Raw genomic sequence first — 20,308 nt, 5'->3', positions numbered from 1 at the left:
AACATTATGAGGAAAAGATGAGAGAGTAACAGAGTTTGAACAAGTTCTAACAGATGTACTTTCAACAGATGAGCCAAGTGTGATTATGAAGTGATGATTAATTCTGGACATACAGCACCTGTGCTTTCATCCATGGAAGACAGAGTGGATGTGTTAGTGAAAACCAAGATAGATGTGCTGTCAAATTAATGAAGAGTTGGACACAAAGTGTTTGATAACCACAGATGTGATACACTTGGAATTCCATTGTAGTACAGAAAGGGTGGGAGCTTAAGGGACTAAATAACCATTCTTTGGCAGACTTCACAAATAGGGGGGAAAATGTAGAGCATATTGTACACACAACACTTAATTTCAAAAAGAAAGAAAAGCAAAGAAAAAGATGGTGGGGGGGGGTTTCTTGACGTAATTAATTACAGGTATATAATGACTAGATCAGGATGATGAACTGTGGCACTAGGTACTAATTTCCCCTCATTTTCCACTCTCATACGAGTTTTGTAATTGTAATATGAGCTTCTCATGACATTTAAATCCTCCCCCTCCCCACACACTCCCTACAATTATCTTGACTCAAAGATGCTTTCAATATTTTGTCTTCATTAATACTGGGTAATTTCATTCAGCTGGGAGTTGGCCCTTGGCTAAATGATTGATTTGATTTATGAAATTTTTGGATTGACGGCCAAGCGCCCTTGGCTAAATGTGTAGAACTGCTTTACTATCCCTAAGGAAGATCCTTAGGAAACTGTTATTACACTAACATCAATTTGAATCCCACTAGTTATCTCCACGTAAAAAGTACTTCATTCTCAGGACAAATACTAAAATACTGTGGCTCCATAACACCCAAGTAGACCTTCATGGACTAAAAACACAAATATTTAATCTTCATAACCAGGGAGGCAGAATACATAATGATGTTGTTCTCTCACCAGGATAGATGGGTGAAGAACTGACACTTACATGAAGCACGTATCAAGAGTAGCCACAGGATTTGTATGCCTTGTCCCCAGCTTGTACAGGTGGATACTGGGAAGATGACTCAATTACTTCATTTACATTTGGATGTGCACTTAGTTACTCCTCTAACCAGGTAGTAAGGCTGTCAGACAAGTCCTATAATCAGATTGTATGGGGAAGCATGTAGTCAATCAATGCTAACACTATACACAACAAATGGCTTTGGGAATAGTTAGCCTTATAGGGATGGTGTCTGTAAGAACATCATAGTTATAATGGTGGTTGTAGGATTAGTTTGTGGGACTATATAATCCTATTCCTACACATTCATTCTACTCGCAAGACAAGTCACTCTTGGAATCACTGATGGAGTAGGATTCTGGTACTTAAGTCGAGTGAGGTACATTTGTTTACATTCACACCCTGTAGGGACTGTGAAATCCACTGCACTTCTACAGGCACACAGCTACAAGGGAAATTACGATGTACAAACAAGACGTGGGTAACCAAGTGACCAGCACCTTCAAACTCAGTTGAGCCAAGCAGGCTTCAAACAAGCTATCTTCTGTTAAGCAGCCTGCTGCTTTCCCAACTGAGCTATTGCACTTCCCCTACTACAACTACTACTACTACTTCTCACGTAAAAACTTACGACCACTGACATGCCCGTTCCATATAACTGTAGTACACTCCACAAATCTTCTCTGTCAATCCTATCACACAACTTCTCAAAGTCCAAGAAAACCCTGTAAATAGATGGCTTTTCAACCACAGTATATGTGAATTGGACTTTCTGTCTACTTCAGTGATTAACTAATGTCTACTGGCATGCAGCCAAAAGTTAAGTTGCAGTATATGAGCAACATGTGGGTAATTCTATGCAAGTGACATTTGGAAACAGAGTTGAGCCAAGTGGGCTTTGAAATGATGATCTGCTCAGTAACCCCACTGCTTTATCAACTGAGCTATTGGACCTCCACTACTATTACTACTACTACTATTACTCGTGTAAAACTTTTAACACAACTACTCATCTAAAAACTTTTGACCATCTTCAACAGATTTCTATTTCATATATTTGTAGCAAGATTCACGAAAGATTCCCTGTCAGCTCTATCATAGGCCTTCTCCAAGTGTATGCAACCCTTGTAAACAACCGCTTCTTAAATCACAATACACATGAGTCCAAGTTTCTCCCTACTTCAGTGATTACATTCTGGCGACTGCTAGAATGATCAGCCCTGTGACTGGATGACTTAAACCAGTTCACTGAATGACCTGGTTGTAAGGATACCAATACAACCTATCACTCCTGCAAGGAACTAAGAGTAAGTGCTTTTGTGGGACCTGATGATTGGTGACTTAGGTTCTACTCACCTTAACACAGAAGGTAGAAATAGAATGAAAGAACACAAGAAAGAGCTTGACAAGTTTGTAACCTACTGTTTCAGACATATTCCTTCTTCAGAGATATTAGTTCAAGTCTTCTGTCCCATCTCTGAAGAGTTGAGCCCGAAACGTCAGATTCAAATCTTATCAAACTCTCTTCGAAGTTTTCCTTCCTGACAACCTTGAAATGTCTATGATACATGTGCATTACATCTAACCCTTGCATATAAGAAATCAGGAGAGAAAGAAATATTCTGTTATATGACAAACAATGGTAAAATAAAGAACATGGCAATCATAAAAAATAATGATAATCTTAAATCCTATTCATTTCTCTTAATCTATTTCCCACTGTTCAATAATTTTAAGACACTTCAGAGACATAATCTTATCAACAATACTGGAAATCTAAACATGATTTGGTACCCCACTTCATTTGTGCTCGCCTACATTTCCTTATCATTATATTTCCAAAAACTCTGCATCACTCCTTCACAAATGTGGCACAATGTATACATTTTGTTCAAGCAGATACCAAGCAATTTAATTCTGCTAAAGAGCTGAAGGTGCCTACAGCCTGAATAGGGTCACAATACAATGCAGTCCTTTAGCTAAATAAATATACTTCTGGCATTTGTCTTGACAAAATCTGTATCATGCAGTAAACTTGAAAGGAATAAATCATTCATCTTTCCTATACATGACCAGAAGTATAATCAATTAATCAATCCACTGCCCATGGTCTCTCTTGCAAATGATCTGTGGCCTCCAAGACTATAATGGCACAAGAAACTAATGATGGATACCTGCTTGTGGTGGTCCTGCATGACGGACATCAATGAGAACCATCTCCCTGATGTCCATCTTCAAAACCCAGCAATATCCAAAACCCCTGGAGATGCAACCCCAAGGAGCTGACACTTGGTCCCCAGACCAGACCCAAGAACTCTCTCAGTCAACTTTGACTGTATTTCCTCTTTTTCACACAAGGAGAGCTGACAACTGGTAACTGTCCCTCACCACCTTCTCCAATACTAACACAGAAGATAACAGTCCAAAGTTCCTTACCAGAGAGATCCATACAAGGGCCTGAGGACTTTTGTCAGCCACTGTGGGGGTCGAGATTTTCAGCCAGTGGAACTCACACAAAAAGTATCATGATGATGACATGAAATAACTTCTGACAATTATCAATCTTTCTTTATAATGCCCGAATGTCAGTATATCTGCTACTATGTACATAAAACATATTTTCTGTAACACTTGAGCAATCTACATACATACATACATACATATACCAAGGCTTTTTCCCCCTTCCAAGGGAGGTAGCCAAAAAGGGAAAGGCATAAAAACACTCCCACCCATTTCATCCCTAAATACACTCCACACCCCTCCCACCCTTCCTCTCATCTGAGCACCTCCTGGATGACGGGTCATCCCTGCACCCTGCCCACCGCCCTGGGTCAGAAGCAGTGTCGCAAGACACAGTACATACAATGCAGATAATCTCCATTAGTTGCGCAACAGTATTTTTTAAAATTTAAATCACGGATATCTTATCACCCTATCATTAACTACAAAGATAAATCTTTCAACAACTGTAGTTTTGTGGAATCATTATAATCACTGCGAATGCGAACTCAAATGCTGGATGAAAACTTTTAATCTGCACACAATAACAAACTCCACTCCACCGATTCAAGAGTAGGACCATATTACATCATATTTACACTTCATATCCATCCCTTTTCAGAAACTGTTGCAAGGTGATACAGAAATATTGATAAAAATCATTTTGATGGTTTAACATTGTCAAACCTTGTCTAGCACTGTATTATGGTATTTGTTCTTTAAAAATTGAATAAAGAATCTGCTGTTCTCAAGTCACTACATCAGAATGCACTTAGTATTATGCTAAACAACTGTAGCACTACTAAAACTTCTGCTCTTGAAAAAAACAAGAGACAATATATATATATATATATATATATATATATTCATAACTTCAGCTCAACCTATTTAACATTATGACAACTTAGCAAATATGGTCTCCAAAGACCATGATCTGCAGCATCATGAGTTGCTTATTCTGTTCTGAAGATTTACCTGCACCTACTGACTTGTCATCTTAAAGGTACTCCACCTATACATGAAAGTAGCGTAAAAAACAAGTTCTTCCATGTACAGACTTGTAACCTGAAGTAGCACGAGAGCAGAAGTCCAAATAGGGCAACTTTGATAAACGTTTGAGACTACACACCAACGAGAAGCCCCAGGCCTCCAATTCACTACAACCAATACCTCCCCTAAGGTCTACGTCTCCTTGACCTCAACAGTAGCAAAAGTTTGATTCCTCCGTGAAGGATGAGAGGCCACACCATCAGGATAAATGTAGTTCGTGGCGATAACTCTGGGAACGGCCACCATGAATTTCCTCCGCTACTTGTCCCGCCTACAGTTGGACTCTGCAAATTAACTTGGGTTGAATCTCTGATGATAACTGGTATTATTGTACATTAAAAAATGTCACACTGGCATGCTTTGTCATTTAGACTCTTTCTGGAATATTAAACCACCACATATAGTGGCATAAACAAGTTAAAATTTTTAAATAAATACATACATATACCAAAGGCCTTTTCCCCTTTACAAGAAGGGTGGTAGACAGAGTTAAAAGACATCATTCCACTCCCACCCACTCCAGTCCCACTCACCACCCCTCCCTCTTTTCTTGGTTCCTCCTGGATGACAGGTCATCCTTGTATCTCGCCCATTGCCTTGGTTCTGAAGCAATGCAGCAAGACACAGCACATCCAGAGCAAGACCACTTCATTTAACCCCTTCACTCCAGGCCAAAATCTCGCGAGCAGCATTAGCTGTCAGACGTGCGATGTTGCGTCATAATACTCGCATTATAAAAAAAATAACGTTACCGCTGTATTGCTTGTTCTCTTTCACCCGTGAATTTTGATAACCATAGAAAATATGATGAAGCCAGTTTACAGAGTATGGGGGTCACGCAGGTACAACTACAATATATATAATCAAGACGCCGACATCGGCATCCTCGCGTACCCACTTGCTCCTCATGACGCCTACATAGGCATCATTGTATCGAAGGGGTTAATCAGTAACCCCCCTCTCCGCCCCCACAAGCAGAAAAAGAGAAGACAGGAAGAAATCCTTTTGGGATGTCAAAATATTCACATATAACCACTCCCTAACCGACATCCCCCACCTACTCCCTTCCATGCATCACAGCATCATCCATACACAACCATTCTCCACTCACCCATATCTTCTGTCTTCTCCCTTCCTTCCTCAACAGACATCCCCTTTTCTCAACACCCCTTTTACCCCATCCATTCATCTCATCCTCAGTCACCCCTTCATGTTCAGTCCTTCCACACTTCTTTTACTAATCTTTCTTCACTTGTTCTTTCCATGTGTCCAAACCATCCCAATACTCTTTCATCTACCCATCTCCCAACTCCTTTTCCATCCCTGCTCTCCTCCTCACATAACAAAATAGAAAATCCATACAGACATATACCAAAAGGTTTTGTAATAATTTCATCACAATAAAATTACAAAAAAAAATTGTGAAACCTACCAAATGTTATCATTACTGTACTATTACCTTACATCAGGTAATTTCTTTTTATTATTATGATTCTTCTTTATCCAATCTACCATAAATGAGGCAACTAGTCATTCTAGAGAAATCCTCACATCTTTCACAAACTTCATTCAAGTCCCTTTCACCTCTTCCTGCTTAAAATATACAAGGGCTGCACCTCACCACTTTCCCAGCACCAACACTTAAGCCGACACTTACCTGGATATGAAACTGCGCTTGGTGTTGTGTCACAGTAAGAGTTTCAAGTGTATGTAATCGATGAAGGACATTTTCCATATCAGACTGCAATCTCTGGAGAACTGTAAAAAGTTGGGCATTCAAATCCACTGATGCCTGAGGTCTGTAGTCACCATTGTCTCTGCCACCACCACCTCCCATGCCATAGCCTCCAACACTGTGACATGGAGTCTGAGGCTGAGTAGGAACTAGGGGTGATCCTGTGAGCCTAGTGGGCATCTGTGAAGCTGATGGTAAATTTTTTTTTTGTAATTAATCAGTTGATGTCTTGAGTGTTGATAACTGAAAACCTGCAGCCCCACAACAGCTGGCAACTGCCCTTGGGCCTTCCCACAGATCTCTCTGGGAAGAAACTCTGGGTTGATGCCTGCACAGTATTAGCGTGGGACTATTTCTAAATATTCTACCATTTGAAAATAGCAGTAGGCGGGGAACTGCCACAGTGTCTGCTCTCCTTGTGTTAGGTGGAGGAAATACAGTCAAAGTTGACGACAAGAGATCTCAGGCCCAGTTCAAAGACAAAGTGTCAGCCCCTTGGAGCTCAACCTCCAAACAGAAGCAAGATGAAGCTGACGGGGTTTGAAAATGGGTAGCAGAGATGACTCTGACATCTTTCTTACAAGCTCACCCCATGCAGGTACCTATCATCAGTCATATGTTTCATAGTCTCTAACTATTATGAATTCTATATTTGAAACTAAGAGAGGTATGGAATGTAATGAAAGATAAAGGGGCAGTGGGAGTAGAGGAAGAACGGATGTTAAAAGGAGTAAGTCTTAAAATGAACAAAGATGGGGTGTGGGATGAGGATGATGGAGGGGAACAGAAGGAAGGGCAGTGAATGGTGGAATGAAGAGGTGAGGGCAGTGGTGGTAGAACAGGCATGCATATGAGGGATGATTGCAAAAAAGAAACAAGGAAGTACAGAGTGACACAGAAAAACTGGAACTTTGGAAAAACCCAATAAAAATAGAAGAAATCCAACAAAAATTTTTTTTTTTTACAGCAAATGAACCATTACAACTTGCCTTTTAAGAGACAGCATTCCAAATTATCAATGTTCGAGAATTACATCCTATGGATGGCCTACTACTGTATATATGCATTCTGCCGATCTGCTGTTGAGGTTCCTTATTGCTTACTGCAACATCTCAGCTAGGATACCATGAATTTATGCTTGAATTCTGTTTCAATTCATCCATTGTCCTTGGCTGAGTCATGTAGAGATGTTGCAATCTATTGTTGCACCTGCATTAAACAATTTTCCACAACTTCATGAAACCTGGTTTCAACAGGATGGTGTAACTGTGATATACCCTGTGATAAACGCAAGGAGATTTCTTCCATTTCAGGTATGAAGGGACAACAAAAGGCCCTTCAGCCAGGCACTCGGGGACAGCATTCACCAGGCACCCCTTTATTGGCCATATGTCAAAGAATGACCAAGGAACCAGACAGACTCAAAAATAAACTTGTGGTCAACATGAGACGAATGGTCAGGGTTCACTGCTGGGAAAGCTCATGCTGTGGGATCAGGACTCAATGATCTTCACATTGATACCCCTTTTTGGCAATTCTCAAGAATGCCACCATTTCATACATGACCTATGTTTCTTATTGGCCACCCCTTCATGGGGAATGGCCCTATTGCTTTCTGTAACTTTTAGCTAGGGAAGTCTGGCAACCTCTGGAGTTTTCCTCTCGACTTGCCAGTAGTTTTGTAGTAGACTAGAAGGAGAATAAAGTATTCTAATAACTTTATTTTACCTCCATCCTGAGATGGGCTCCAACACAACATTTCGTACTGCAAGGCAATCAATGGTAGCTGTGTGAGAATTGCTCGGTAACTGTGTCATCTCAAGATTCAGTGACATTCCCTGGCCCCCAAGATCACCAGATATGTCTGTTTGTGATTTTTTCTTGTGGGGCTACCTGAAGAGTCGAGTCTACACAACTCAGCCAAGGACAATGGATGAAATGAAACAAAGAATTCAAGACAAAATTTGTGGTATCCCTGCTGAGGTGTTGCAGCAAGCAATGGGGAACCTCAACAGCAGATTGGAAGAATGCATACATATTGGAGTATGGCATATACAGGACGTAATTTTCAAACACTGATAATTTGGATTGGTCTATTAAAAGGCAAGTTGTAGTGGTTCAATTGCTGTCAATATTTTTTGTTGGATTTCTTCTATTCTTATTGGTTTTTCAAAAGTTCCTGTTTTTCTGTCACCATGTACACGAGAGGTATGTAGTAAAGAGGGTGGAAGCAAAATGGAAGGTGGAAGAGGCCAAGAGCAGAGAAGCTGCAAGGTGGAGAAGTGTTCCTCTAAGATTTTTGAAGGGAAGGAGAGAGAGAAGAGAGGAGGGATAAAAAGAGCAGATGAAGAATTGTTTAGAGAAGAGAATGCTGTGTGAGGAAGATGAGTGAAGCATTTGATGATGAATATAAAAGAGTATATGGGATTTACTCATGGTCATATCGGAAGTACACAAAGACCTGAGTGAGCCTTTGAGAACAAAATCAATATCAAAGTAACAGTGAAATTTTTTGCTATCAACAAAAGAATAGACAAAACAATAAAAAATTATCGAGACCTAATGGAAAAATTTACCTCTTATGTTTAATCTGGACAGTCTAGCAAAGAAAATGAAGGGTGAAAAGAAGGGAGATATAAATGCAACATTACCTCGACTTCGTAAGGTTGCCATATTCTGCAATCCACCAGGGTGACTCTGATCCCCTCCACCTCTGGAAATGCTATTGGTACTCTCTTCCTTGGCTACTTCATGTAGTGGTCCATTCTGAGGACAAGAACAATTTCCTGTAAATAATTACATTAACAGAGAAAAGAGAGACTGAGTGTAGTGGGGTAATGGATGGATTGATTGAATACTGTGAGTTCATTCTCAGGTGGTCTCTCTGTTAGAGGAATGATGAAGAAGACACAAAGACAACATCACCCTCATCAGGCTTAATACTGCTTCCCCACAAGTGGATACACCCAAGTCTCTTAATCCAGAACTTGCCAACTGCCACTTGTGTAAATGTTTGGGCCCAGGACATAAGCCCACTTCAGAAATTGGTGGTGTTTTGTGTCCTGAGCCAATTCCTGAAGCAGGTTTATGTCTTAGGCCCAAACGTCCGCACAAGTGTTGATTGGTGAGAGTCGGGTTTAGAGACCTAGGTATACATCGATTTCATCTCCATAAGAAGGTGCAACTCTGAGGACCCAGTGCCAGGTCTCTGGATTACATCCAGAAACACCCCTCTCATCCCTATAGTCTACACCAGGGGTTCTCATTAGGGGTGAAATTCACCCCCAGGGGGGAATTTTGGGTTTTCTGGGGGTGATTTGTGACCACAGTCAGTTTACGCAGTGAGAAAAGGAATTATAGGTTTTGGCCTATCTGGCCTGTCACCTGGGCTGGAATTATACTAATATGGGAAAAATATATACTAATTTGGAAAAAATAAAAGGGTTTTTAGTAATATTTGCATATTATTTAGAATACACTTTTTGAAACAGGCAATCTTGGAAAGGAGGGGGGAATGACATTCAGACAAATGGTGAAAGGGGTGAATGAGCCAACTCTATGTCAATTGACACAATTTTCACTTTCTCAACAATACCTAAAATTTTCTAATGTGTTCCCAATACACGCATAAATTATAAACACTGACCTTTGTTACTTTCACAACAATTTCATTCGATCAACAGGTTTCTACATAAAAAAAGAAGACCCTACCTTCTTTGTAGGCAGCATGGTAAGATTGTCAGACATCATGAGTCTTATTCCTTGGTCCTGCATGTGCTGACCTCTCTCTTCACACACAGCATACAACTGTCAAATTGGGAAAGTCAGTTATTTTATCTATAGCAACAAATATTACTATACAACTTGTTAATGAGGTACAACAAGTCAACCAAAGCAATCAAGACACTGTCTGCAAGCAGATAATTGTATACTTCATCACCCTTATATCCTATCATTCAGAGCTGACAAACAAGGTACAATGATGAAGTTAAAAGAAATGTCTAATTTATTGCTGTTGTTGCCGGTTAGCCCAGTGTCTCAAGTCTCAACACTACTAATTTATCTTTGAAAATATCTACTCTCATCCATTTTCATAACATGTCCAAACCACCTTTAGTCAGCCTGTTCTATTCTTCTTTCCAATCCCACCTATATCTCAGTCTATTTGTGAATCTTAATTTTTTTTATTGTCATATTTCATTTCATAATTCAAAGTCCCCAAGTATTTCATTTCTACTGCCTCTACATAATGCTCTCCCTTACAGTCATCTCCCAGGCCACACTCTTAAACATAACAGTTGGCACAACCAATGATTCATACATTCCCTTCATTGCTAGCAACAAGCTTTATTTGGAGTATGTATCATGTTCTCAATAAGTTGTTTTAAAAAGAATACTATATCTATACAATTCCTTCTTTTCAAGAACAGTACTATTTTTCCAGCATCATTTCCATTTCTTTCATCAACCTCTGTATTGTAATTCCATTATACACATTCCCAAGGATCCTCAAAAAGTAATTACCTCTGTGGATCTAACATACAACCTTGCAGCCTTTTTACCTATAAATTAGCACTACATACATACATATACCAAGGCTTTTTCCCCCTTACAAGGGAGGTAGCCAAAAAGGAAAAGGCATAAAATCATTCCCACCCATTCCATCCCTGAATACACTCCACACCCCTCCACCCTCCCTCTTATCTTAGCACCTCCTGGATGACGGGTCATCCCTGCACCTTGTCCACTGCCCTGGGTCAGAAGCAGTGTTGCAAGACACAGCACATCCACAGCAAGGCCGCTTCATTAAATCGGCGACCCCCCCTCTCCGTCCCCCCCATGCAGAAAAGGAGAAGATGGGGAGAAATCCCTTCGGGCTGCGTCAAAATTTGCTCATTCCACCTCATGCATCACAACATCATCCATATACAACCATTCTCCATTCACCCCTGTCTTCTGTCCTCTCCCGTCCTTCCTCAACAGACATTCCCCTCTTCCCCAAAGCCCCCTTCACCCCATCCATCCACCTCATCCTAGGACGTCCCTTCATGTTCACTCCCTCCACATCTGCCTTCCATACCTCTTTTACTAGTCTTTCTTCACTCATTCTTTCCATGTGTCCAAACCATCCTAATATTCTTTCATCAACCCTATCTCCCAACCCCCTTTCCACCCCTGTTCTCCTCCTCACCTCCTCATTTCTCACTCTATCCAGCCTAGTAACCCCCATCATACTTCTCAGACACCTCATCTCAAACACATTCAAACTCCTTCTCTTCCTCTCTTATGTTCCATGTTTCTGCCCCATACAGTGCTGTTGGCACAATCACTCCTTCATATAGTCTCCTCTTAGCATCCATTCCCAAATGTCTAAACCTCATTACACTTTTTAATCCACCAAGGCATTTACTCGCTTCTCTCAATCTACATTCTACCTCCACCTTCACTCCACCTTTTCCTGCCACATTTGCACCCAAGTATCTAAAACTATCCACTTCCTCCAGTCGCTCTCCCTTAATGCTCAATTCCAGACTACTGCCACTTTCACCCCTTGTACATCTCATTACCTTACTTTTAACCACATTTATCTTCAGCTTTCTTCTATCACACACTCTCCCAAACTCTGTCACCAACTTCCTCAATCCCTCCTCCGATCCTGCCACAAGCGCAGTGTCATCCGCGAACAACAGCTGGCTCACCTCTCACTTTTCTCCATTTTCTTTAACCACCTCCAATCCCTGACCCACTACCCTTGCATTTACCTCTCACACTACCCCATCCATGTATAAGTTGAACAGCCAGGGCGACATAACGCATCCTTGACGAAGTCCCACCTTTACCTCGAACCACTAGCATTAAAATATACAAATCTGCCCCACTGTTTATAAGAGGTATAAAAAATAAATAAATAAAATAAAATAAAATAAATAAATATTCATGATGATGGGGATGGGATGAAGGAGGAAGAGGGGAATGTCTGTTGAGGAAGGATGGGAGAGGACAGAAGACTGGGGTGAATGGAGAATGGTTGTATATGGATGATGTTGTGGAATGGGTGGGGGATGGGGGGATGGGGGTGAGGTGAAGTAGTATGTGTGAGAAAAATTTTATGCAGCCCGAAGGGACTTCTCCCCATCTTCTCCTTTTCTGCATGAGGGGACGGAGAGGGGGGTCGCCGATTTTATGAAGCGGCCTTGCTGTGGATGTGCTGTGTCTTGCAACACTGCCTCTGACCCAGGGCAGTGGACAAGGTGCAGGGATGACCCATCATCCAGGAGGTGCCACGATAAGAGGGAGGGTAGAGGGTGGAGGGGAGTGGAGTGTATTTAGGGATGGAATGGGTGGGAATGGTTTTTATGCCTTTTTCTTTTTGGCTACCTCCCTTGTAAGGGGGAAAAAGCCTTGGTATATGTATGTATGTATGAAAACTGCTAACACTATAAAAGTAAAAGAGAAGAGGCAGCAGCTACCTGGGTATCCATGTTCTCTTCTTCAACATTAGCCGGAAGATAGGTTTGATTAGAGATGCCACTGTCTTCTTGAGTAACCATAACATCTGGGGTCTGAAAGGGTAGAGCAGCTGTTTACCTTCACATATACATACAATCCATTTCCAATGGAAAACCTAAAACCAAGAGCAATAGCACAAGTACGAGACAATGCAAAAATGTTTGTTCAAGTTAACTAACCCTTGCAAATAAAATACACAGAGATAGACTGAATGCATTTGTTTTACCATCACTGGAAAGAGAAGGGTAAGAGGTGATAAGTGATGGGATTAAAAGCTCAGTAAAGTCTTCACTGAGGTGGTCTGGTAACATTATGAGAATGGATACGAGCAGATACTCTCAAGGAATTCATGAATTAATTGTGACAGGAACAATTTTTTTTTTTTTTTTTTTTTTTGCATCCGACCTAGATATGGATCAAAAGGTCTCCTGTCGGCATGCTTTGCCTTTGTAATCCTTTGTAACAGCAAGGAACAGGTCATGAAAAAGATGGGTTGATGGAGTGAACAAAGCCAAAAGAGCTCTTTTAGTCAGTAAGTTAATCAAACAAAAACCATGTGGATGACAGAGTTGGATGAAAGTGAACAAACTAAGGTGCCTATGCCATAAGAGGACTACACCACACATAAACCAACAGTATTGTTGAGGAAGAAACAAGGTGTAATTTTCACATCTCCCATGCCTAGCAAGCTTGCTCTGTGGGTAATACTGTAAAAGTTAGAGAAAATCTTACTGGGTTCTTCTTCATATTCCATGGTAGTGTCTCTCTACACTTTATTTTTTCCATTTAATCATCTGCTACTCAAAAAGAGAGTTGGGTAGGCAGTGAAGATCATCTTAACATATATTGCATGTAGTCTATGAAATAAAACCACTGACATACATTGTGGCACTTAATTCTGCTCATAAATTTGTTTAAGAAATAATGTTACTAAAATATAATAATAATAAACAAATGAAAGATTTATATAAAGCATTTTTGTCTACTGAAGACAAGTTATTTTTCATAATGATCATATATTCATCTAAAATTTTACTAGGTCTACTAGAATACAAATCTTATCTAATCTGTTATCTGATAAGATGATGCCTGACTAGGACCCATGAATAATCAATCCAACCACTGTTTTGTCCAGTACAGATTGTCCACTACAACTTCCAGCCATCGATGATAGCAAATGCATATTTTCCATATCATTCAAAACATATAATATCAAAATAAACACCAGGTGAAGATGGAGCCTATATTAGCATGACATTCGCTTGTTACATCTTTTTCAAGTACTTGAAAATGCCTTATCAAGCAAAATGTCATACTAATAATAAAGGCTCTGTTCTCATGTGGTGTTTATTTTGATAGATTTGTTAGCAAATGCCACTTTCATACACATATCATATTTTTCATACAATACTCTTCTTGACAATTATCATTCAAAGGGTACAAAAACATATTATATATATTAAGGACTAATCAAGAGGGTAAGCTATCTTATCAACTATATAAAATAGTTTTGGAAGAATAACAAGTGCAAGATGAACATGCATACTGCAAAAATACATTCTTACCCCTGCAGGCTCAGAATACTCCTCATCTGAATCTGTGTCACTATACACACGCTGAGCTTTAGATGTGAGTGTAGAAGTTTCTGACTCAGACATATTTAGAGAATTAAATGTGCTTTCTTCCTCCTGCAAATATAAAGTATAATTTAAATTTCTGTCTATTGTATATAATCTTAACTTTCCCGCTAGTTAGTCATGGATAACATGGTCTTCTGTCAGACTGATTTTCCATTATACTCCTTTACTATGTAGCAGCCTTATGACAGGGACATGTGTGTATTTACCTAGTTGTATTTTACGGGAAGGGGAGCTATGTTCGTGGTGTCCCGTCTTCATATCTCATTTTATCTAAACTATTTTTAAATTCATGTATTGTTTTGTGTGTGTGTGCGTGTATATATATATACACACACACACACAAAATCAATCAAAAAGATGAAGCAGTACCTCTTATAAGAATTAATAAAAAATAAAACTATACCTTCAGTAAATCTTCATCCTCCTCTGCATCACTGATGGTGTGATTTGGCAGATGTTGTGGTGAACTTTCATTGCTTGAATTATGATCAGATAATAAAACTTCACTATCAGATAATTGCCGACTTTCTTGTAGGTCTGTATTGTGATGTCCATTTGGCAAAATACCATATTCTGAATTAATTTCATGATCTGGCTCATTATCTTTGTCCTTCAGAACATTGTTATTTGTTTGAGATTTGCCTGGCAAGTCTACATATTCATAAAATGGTCCTAGCATGTCCACAAAATTTGCAACATTTTCAGTGTAGGACATAGTCTCAATTATCTGAAAATAGATAAATAATAAGAGTAATATATCCCCAAAACAACAGACATACATATCCCAATCCATTAAACACAGCACTTCACTGATATGCAACAAAAGCTGAAATACTGAAAATCCAATACATATGACAATCCAGGTTTATTTCAACATTATGTTTTTTTTTCCTGCTACCTGATCTTCAATATAAAAATTGGAAGACCAGATTTTTTCCTTTCTCACAAAACATCCAAAGTCACAGATAATATCTAAAAAAAAAAAAACTATAAACAAGTAGAAGCATGATTAAATATGGACTTATTTTTACATTTAAAAACATTGTCACTCAATGTAGGTCTTAGGGCAACATATGCTATGGACTACAGTATCATATGAAAACAGAACCATATAATGGAACTTGTTCAATGTAGGCCTATGGCATCACATGGAAATACAATTGCCACGAGGAACTCACTCAAAGTAGGTACAGCCTGTATTTCTAAATGATGCTGTGGGCTACCGTATCACACAAAAATACAACTGTCATGCATAACTTGCTCAATGTAGGTCTATGGCATATGGTCCACTGTCACAAAGACAAAGATTTGCTGCATGGAATTAAATTATTTCACATCAATTAGCTCAGTAACTAAGAATTCAAACATAGATTAAATCTTAACAGCAATACCATGAGTTGCAGTGGCATTCTGCTCTTTGTTCTTTAGTGTGCCACCTGAGAAATTGTTTTTGATGGCAAACAACATTCTCACCAAAAGGTGCTTAGCCACGTCACTGAAACTTTAACCTCCTGGTCATCATAAAGATGAACACTCATTTCATCACATAAATGTGATCATATATGACAGCCCAACAAGATCTTTGGATTTCATGAACATTTTATTAAGTTTGTGGCTCTTCTTTCTAATTGGAGAACATAAAGTTGAAAGAAATAACTGTTTACTTTCACTGTAGTTTGTTAAACTTTAACAACTTGTACAAGGAAAATATAAATGGGGCAGAAACATGCTACATATTTTTTTTAATAAAATGGGGTAGAAACATGGAACATAGGAGAGGAAGAAAGTGTTTAAATGTGTTTGAGATAAAATATCTGAGAAGTATGGTAGGGGTTACTAGGCTAGACAGAGTGTGGAACAAGGATGTAAGGAGAATGAGGGTGGAATGGGAGTTGGGAGACAGGGTTGATAAAAGAGTATTGGGATGGTTTAGGCACACAGAAAGAATGAGTGAGGAAAGATTAGTAAAAGAGGTGTAGATGGCAAAGGTGGAGGGAATGAACATGAGGGGGTGACCAAAGATGAGATGAATGGATGGGGTAAAAGGTGCTTTGGGGAAGAGGGAGATGTCTGTTGAGGAAGGAAGGGAAAAGACAAAAGATAGGGGTGAGTGGAGAATGGTTGTGTATAGGCAATGCTGTGATGCATGGAAGGGAGTGGGTGGGGGATGGGGGGGTAGGGAGTACATGTGAATGATATTTTGATGCAGCCCGAAGGGATTTCTCTCTGTCTTCTCTGTTTCTGCACAAGGGGACAGAGGGAGGGGTCACCGATTAAATGAAGCAGCCTTGCTGTGGATGTGCTGTGTCTTGCTACATTGCTTCTGACCCAGGGCAGTGGGCAAGATGTGGGGATGACCCATCATCCAGGAGGAGCCAAGATAAGAGGGAGGGAGGGATGGTGAATGGGAGTGGGGTATGTGGGAATGAAATGGATGGGAGTGGAGTACATGTAAAGGGGAAAAAACCCTTGGTATATGTATGTATGTACAAGGAAAATATTTTGCACTGTTCACTTGTTAATCATAATTATCCTAAATAATATTTTTCATGCTCCCTTTAACTGGAATAAAAAAATTATATAAAAAAAATTCCAACAAGAAATGTAACTACACATTTTTCTGTTATTGTGAGAAATAAACAAATGTGTTAGATGTTACAATGCCATAAAACTAAAACATTAGAATCAGAACCACTCTACAGTCATCTGTTCAGCTTACACCAAGAAACAAAAATCCAAGTTAATCAATATCAAGAAATTCTAAACATAGCACAAAACCAGTGAAGTCTTGAAATGAACAATCTAAATATCGAACTGATTAGAGGATTATGCGAACTATGCAAACAAGGTCATCATATTAAAACAACAGGGCACGACTCACAGTAATGGTTATAAACTAGGCAAATTTATGATTTAATAAGGAAATAGGCAAGAATTGGTTTACTAAGAGGGTGGTCAACGAATGGAATAAACTTAGTAACCATGTAGTACGCGCTGAAACTATCAGTTGTTTTAAGAAACGATTAGACAACTTTATGAATGGGGATGACAGGTGGTGATGGATATGGAGCTGCCTAGTGTAGGTCTTATGGCCTCTTGCAGTCTCCTTCATTCTTATGTTCTTATGTGTGCCGAAACTACATCTTGAATTTAAAGCTGCCCTTCACACTAAGACACTTTCATAAAGGAGCTAGGAAGGTTAAGAAATGCTGGAAGCACATTGTCCCTCTGGTGGGAGAGCTCACCTGTATAACAGGGGCATGGCTGTAAGGCAACCTAATCAATTGAGCACTTGGCCATGATTTGATGCCACTCCTTGCTCCAAAATACAGTAATGTGGACCAGTGGGTGTTAAGATTCTGAAACCCGCAAAAATTGAACAAAATACATGCCATGACCATTGAACATGATTATTCCATTACTATGAATTATTTCCTTAACTTTGGGCATCAACAGGATCACACAATAAGAATGCCCCCCCCCCTAAAAAAATAAATAAATAAATAAATAAATAAATAAAATAAATAATCAAAATAATATAATGAATAAATACACAAAATTTCCCAAGGTTTACAGAAAAAATATTTACAACTCTTCACATTTTGCACATAGCTTTTTAATACAAAATTCAACCTTGCATCTGAAATAAAATCCTTGTCTATTCATAGCCACTTTATCATGTGATGATATTCACTGTAATTACAAATGCACCGTTTTCATATTTAGTAACATTAGCATACATACTACCATGGGCAAAGCACCTAAGTGCACTTAGCAACCATTTCATTCACAATAGATACACAAAAACATGACAGTCATTCTCCCTATCAAGTATCACTATTGACTTGTGTCATGTTACATGACCAAACAATACACCAATCAACTTCCACACAACTTGCTAGTGATGATTTGGTTTAACATCGCAAACTTCCCCCTATCAGGAGGCTAGAAAGGTGCCCCTTGCAGAGGACTTTATAGGTGTGATAGTTAATGAACCATGCCTTTGGTCCAACTCACTGGAGGCCGAGATTGAACTGCCATCATTTCAACCTCTGCCACAAGTAGCGATGCTTTAATCTGCTCAGCCAGCTTATAAACAGCAATAATAAATACCTGTTAAGAAATTTAACATGCATCTCTTGATAGATTACACAATAACCTTAAATTCAACATTACCTTTTTCAGTTCCTCTACGTAGCTGTCCATGGCTTCTTTCCGACTCATATTCCCAAGAGCATTCCATGCTCGCCACTTGTACCCTTTAACAACTTCGTAAAAGGCTGGTTTAGGTTCAGTGCATGGGCCTTCGGTTGCTTGTTTGTAAAGCCCATAAAACTTGAGCATCATTCCATGAGCAGGTTGGTATGGCCCTGCCATAAGAAAGAAAAGAATCAATGAACAAGACAGTCACACTTTTCTAATGTGAAATCATTATACAGAAATACCTCGCTATACAACCGAGTTGTGTTCCCAGCTGACTGGTCGCAATGCAAAAATTCGTATATCGAGGTGGGTTTTACATGTAAATAGGGGGGTAGTGTTCATGGACCCTGTCAACCCCTTCCTCAATTTTTTCCTGGGGCTTTCACATACAGTGAAACCTCTCATTAACGGACATTAATTAGCTGTGTTTGCGGTGTTTTTGCTGTGTTTTTGGTGCTGTTTAGTGCGTGCAATCACTATGCCACCCAAAAACCACTCCAAAACACCGTAAACACAGCAAAAACACCGTAACACAGCTAAGTAACGTCCGTTAATGAGAGGTCTCACTGTACACCCAACATTTGTTTTACCCACCTTATAGCACTCGGTCGTATAGTGAGGTATTCCTGTACAATGTTCAAAGTAGCTGAGAAAATAAGTTGGAAACTAATACCTAGGGTATACATATCCCTTGAGAAGGTGGTACTAGTTTCCATTTAAATAAGTGGGGACTTGTAGAGAAATTTAATATTTTTCTAGTAATGGAACCAAATATCAATTATCAGTCTAATGATTTATAATCTCTGTAGCTAGTAGTACCAGGATTCATTCAAATTTACCATTATTTACCACAAAATGCACAATAAAGAAAAATCTTTGTTAGTTAAGATGCCTCCATATCTCAAACTTATTAGTATTGTATAATTTAGTATTTTCATCATGACAAAGCATGCCTCTTTCCAAGGAGGGAGGGAGAGAGAATATATATATATATATATATATATATATATATATATATATATACACACACACACACACATACACATAAATGCTATATATCTTTTAATTATTAGAAAAGATTAATGTGTGATTTGCTTGATATCCATTTGATCTTACCTAAATATTGTTAACTAAAAATCCATAGTTCCTATTACAGCATATCATTATAGGATTGAATTGAATTGAATTGAATTGAATTGAATTTTATTCGGATACAATCATACATACAATAAGTACAATACATACAAGACTCAATATTATTCCACTGTGATCACACTACAATGAATAAAAACAAATACACAATGAGAGAATTGTTTGATATATATATATAGAACTCCTGAATATGAACTTGCAAATACACCTTCATCTTCTCAGCATCAATTCTATTCCCCATTTGTGGAGTAAAAAAAAAAAAAAAAAAAAAATACTCCTTGAATGACAGTTCCTTGTTCAATTATTATTGCTCAAGCCAGGATAGTGCAGGGAGCCTTATTATAAGATGAAAATTACATTTTAATGTCTCCCATCCCACCCATGATAAACAGCATCAACTTGTGTGTGGGCCCTTAATATTTATAAAAAATGTGACAGCTCCTATTTACTGTTACATGTTATGCACTGAACATTCAATAATTTTCATTAATTAATGCACAAGATAGTAGTAGAAGATTTCAGTTAATACGGGATC

General features: G+C 39.0%; 1 protein-coding gene across 1 annotated transcript in view; it reads right to left on the bottom strand.

The window, feature by feature from the left end:
* Positions 1-3,846: 3,846 nt before the first annotated feature.
* Positions 3,847-20,308, bottom strand: part of LOC143040726 (acyl-CoA-binding domain-containing protein 5-like) — a 17,623-nt gene continuing 1,161 nt past the window's right edge. Inside the window, exons 2-9 of the mRNA XM_076212094.1 lie at positions 18,595-18,788; positions 14,822-15,145; positions 14,344-14,466; positions 12,739-12,831; positions 9,980-10,075; positions 8,920-9,034; positions 6,191-6,456; positions 3,847-4,817 (exon numbers count right to left, since the gene is read on the bottom strand). Coding sequence (XP_076068209.1) covers positions 4,659-4,817; positions 6,191-6,456; positions 8,920-9,034; positions 9,980-10,075; positions 12,739-12,831; positions 14,344-14,466; positions 14,822-15,145; positions 18,595-18,788 — 1,370 coding nt within the window. The 3' untranslated portion in view covers positions 3,847-4,658. The remainder of the gene's footprint in view (positions 4,818-6,190; positions 6,457-8,919; positions 9,035-9,979; positions 10,076-12,738; positions 12,832-14,343; positions 14,467-14,821; positions 15,146-18,594; positions 18,789-20,308) is intronic.

This window comes from Oratosquilla oratoria, chromosome 29 (genome assembly GCF_046742065.1).
Source record: "Oratosquilla oratoria isolate Oo_2021 chromosome 29, ASM4674206v1, whole genome shotgun sequence".
Lineage (NCBI taxonomy): Eukaryota > Metazoa > Arthropoda > Malacostraca > Stomatopoda > Squillidae > Oratosquilla > Oratosquilla oratoria.
Note: the sequence above shows the minus strand (reverse complement) of the source record. Positions and strands in the feature narration are given on the sequence as shown.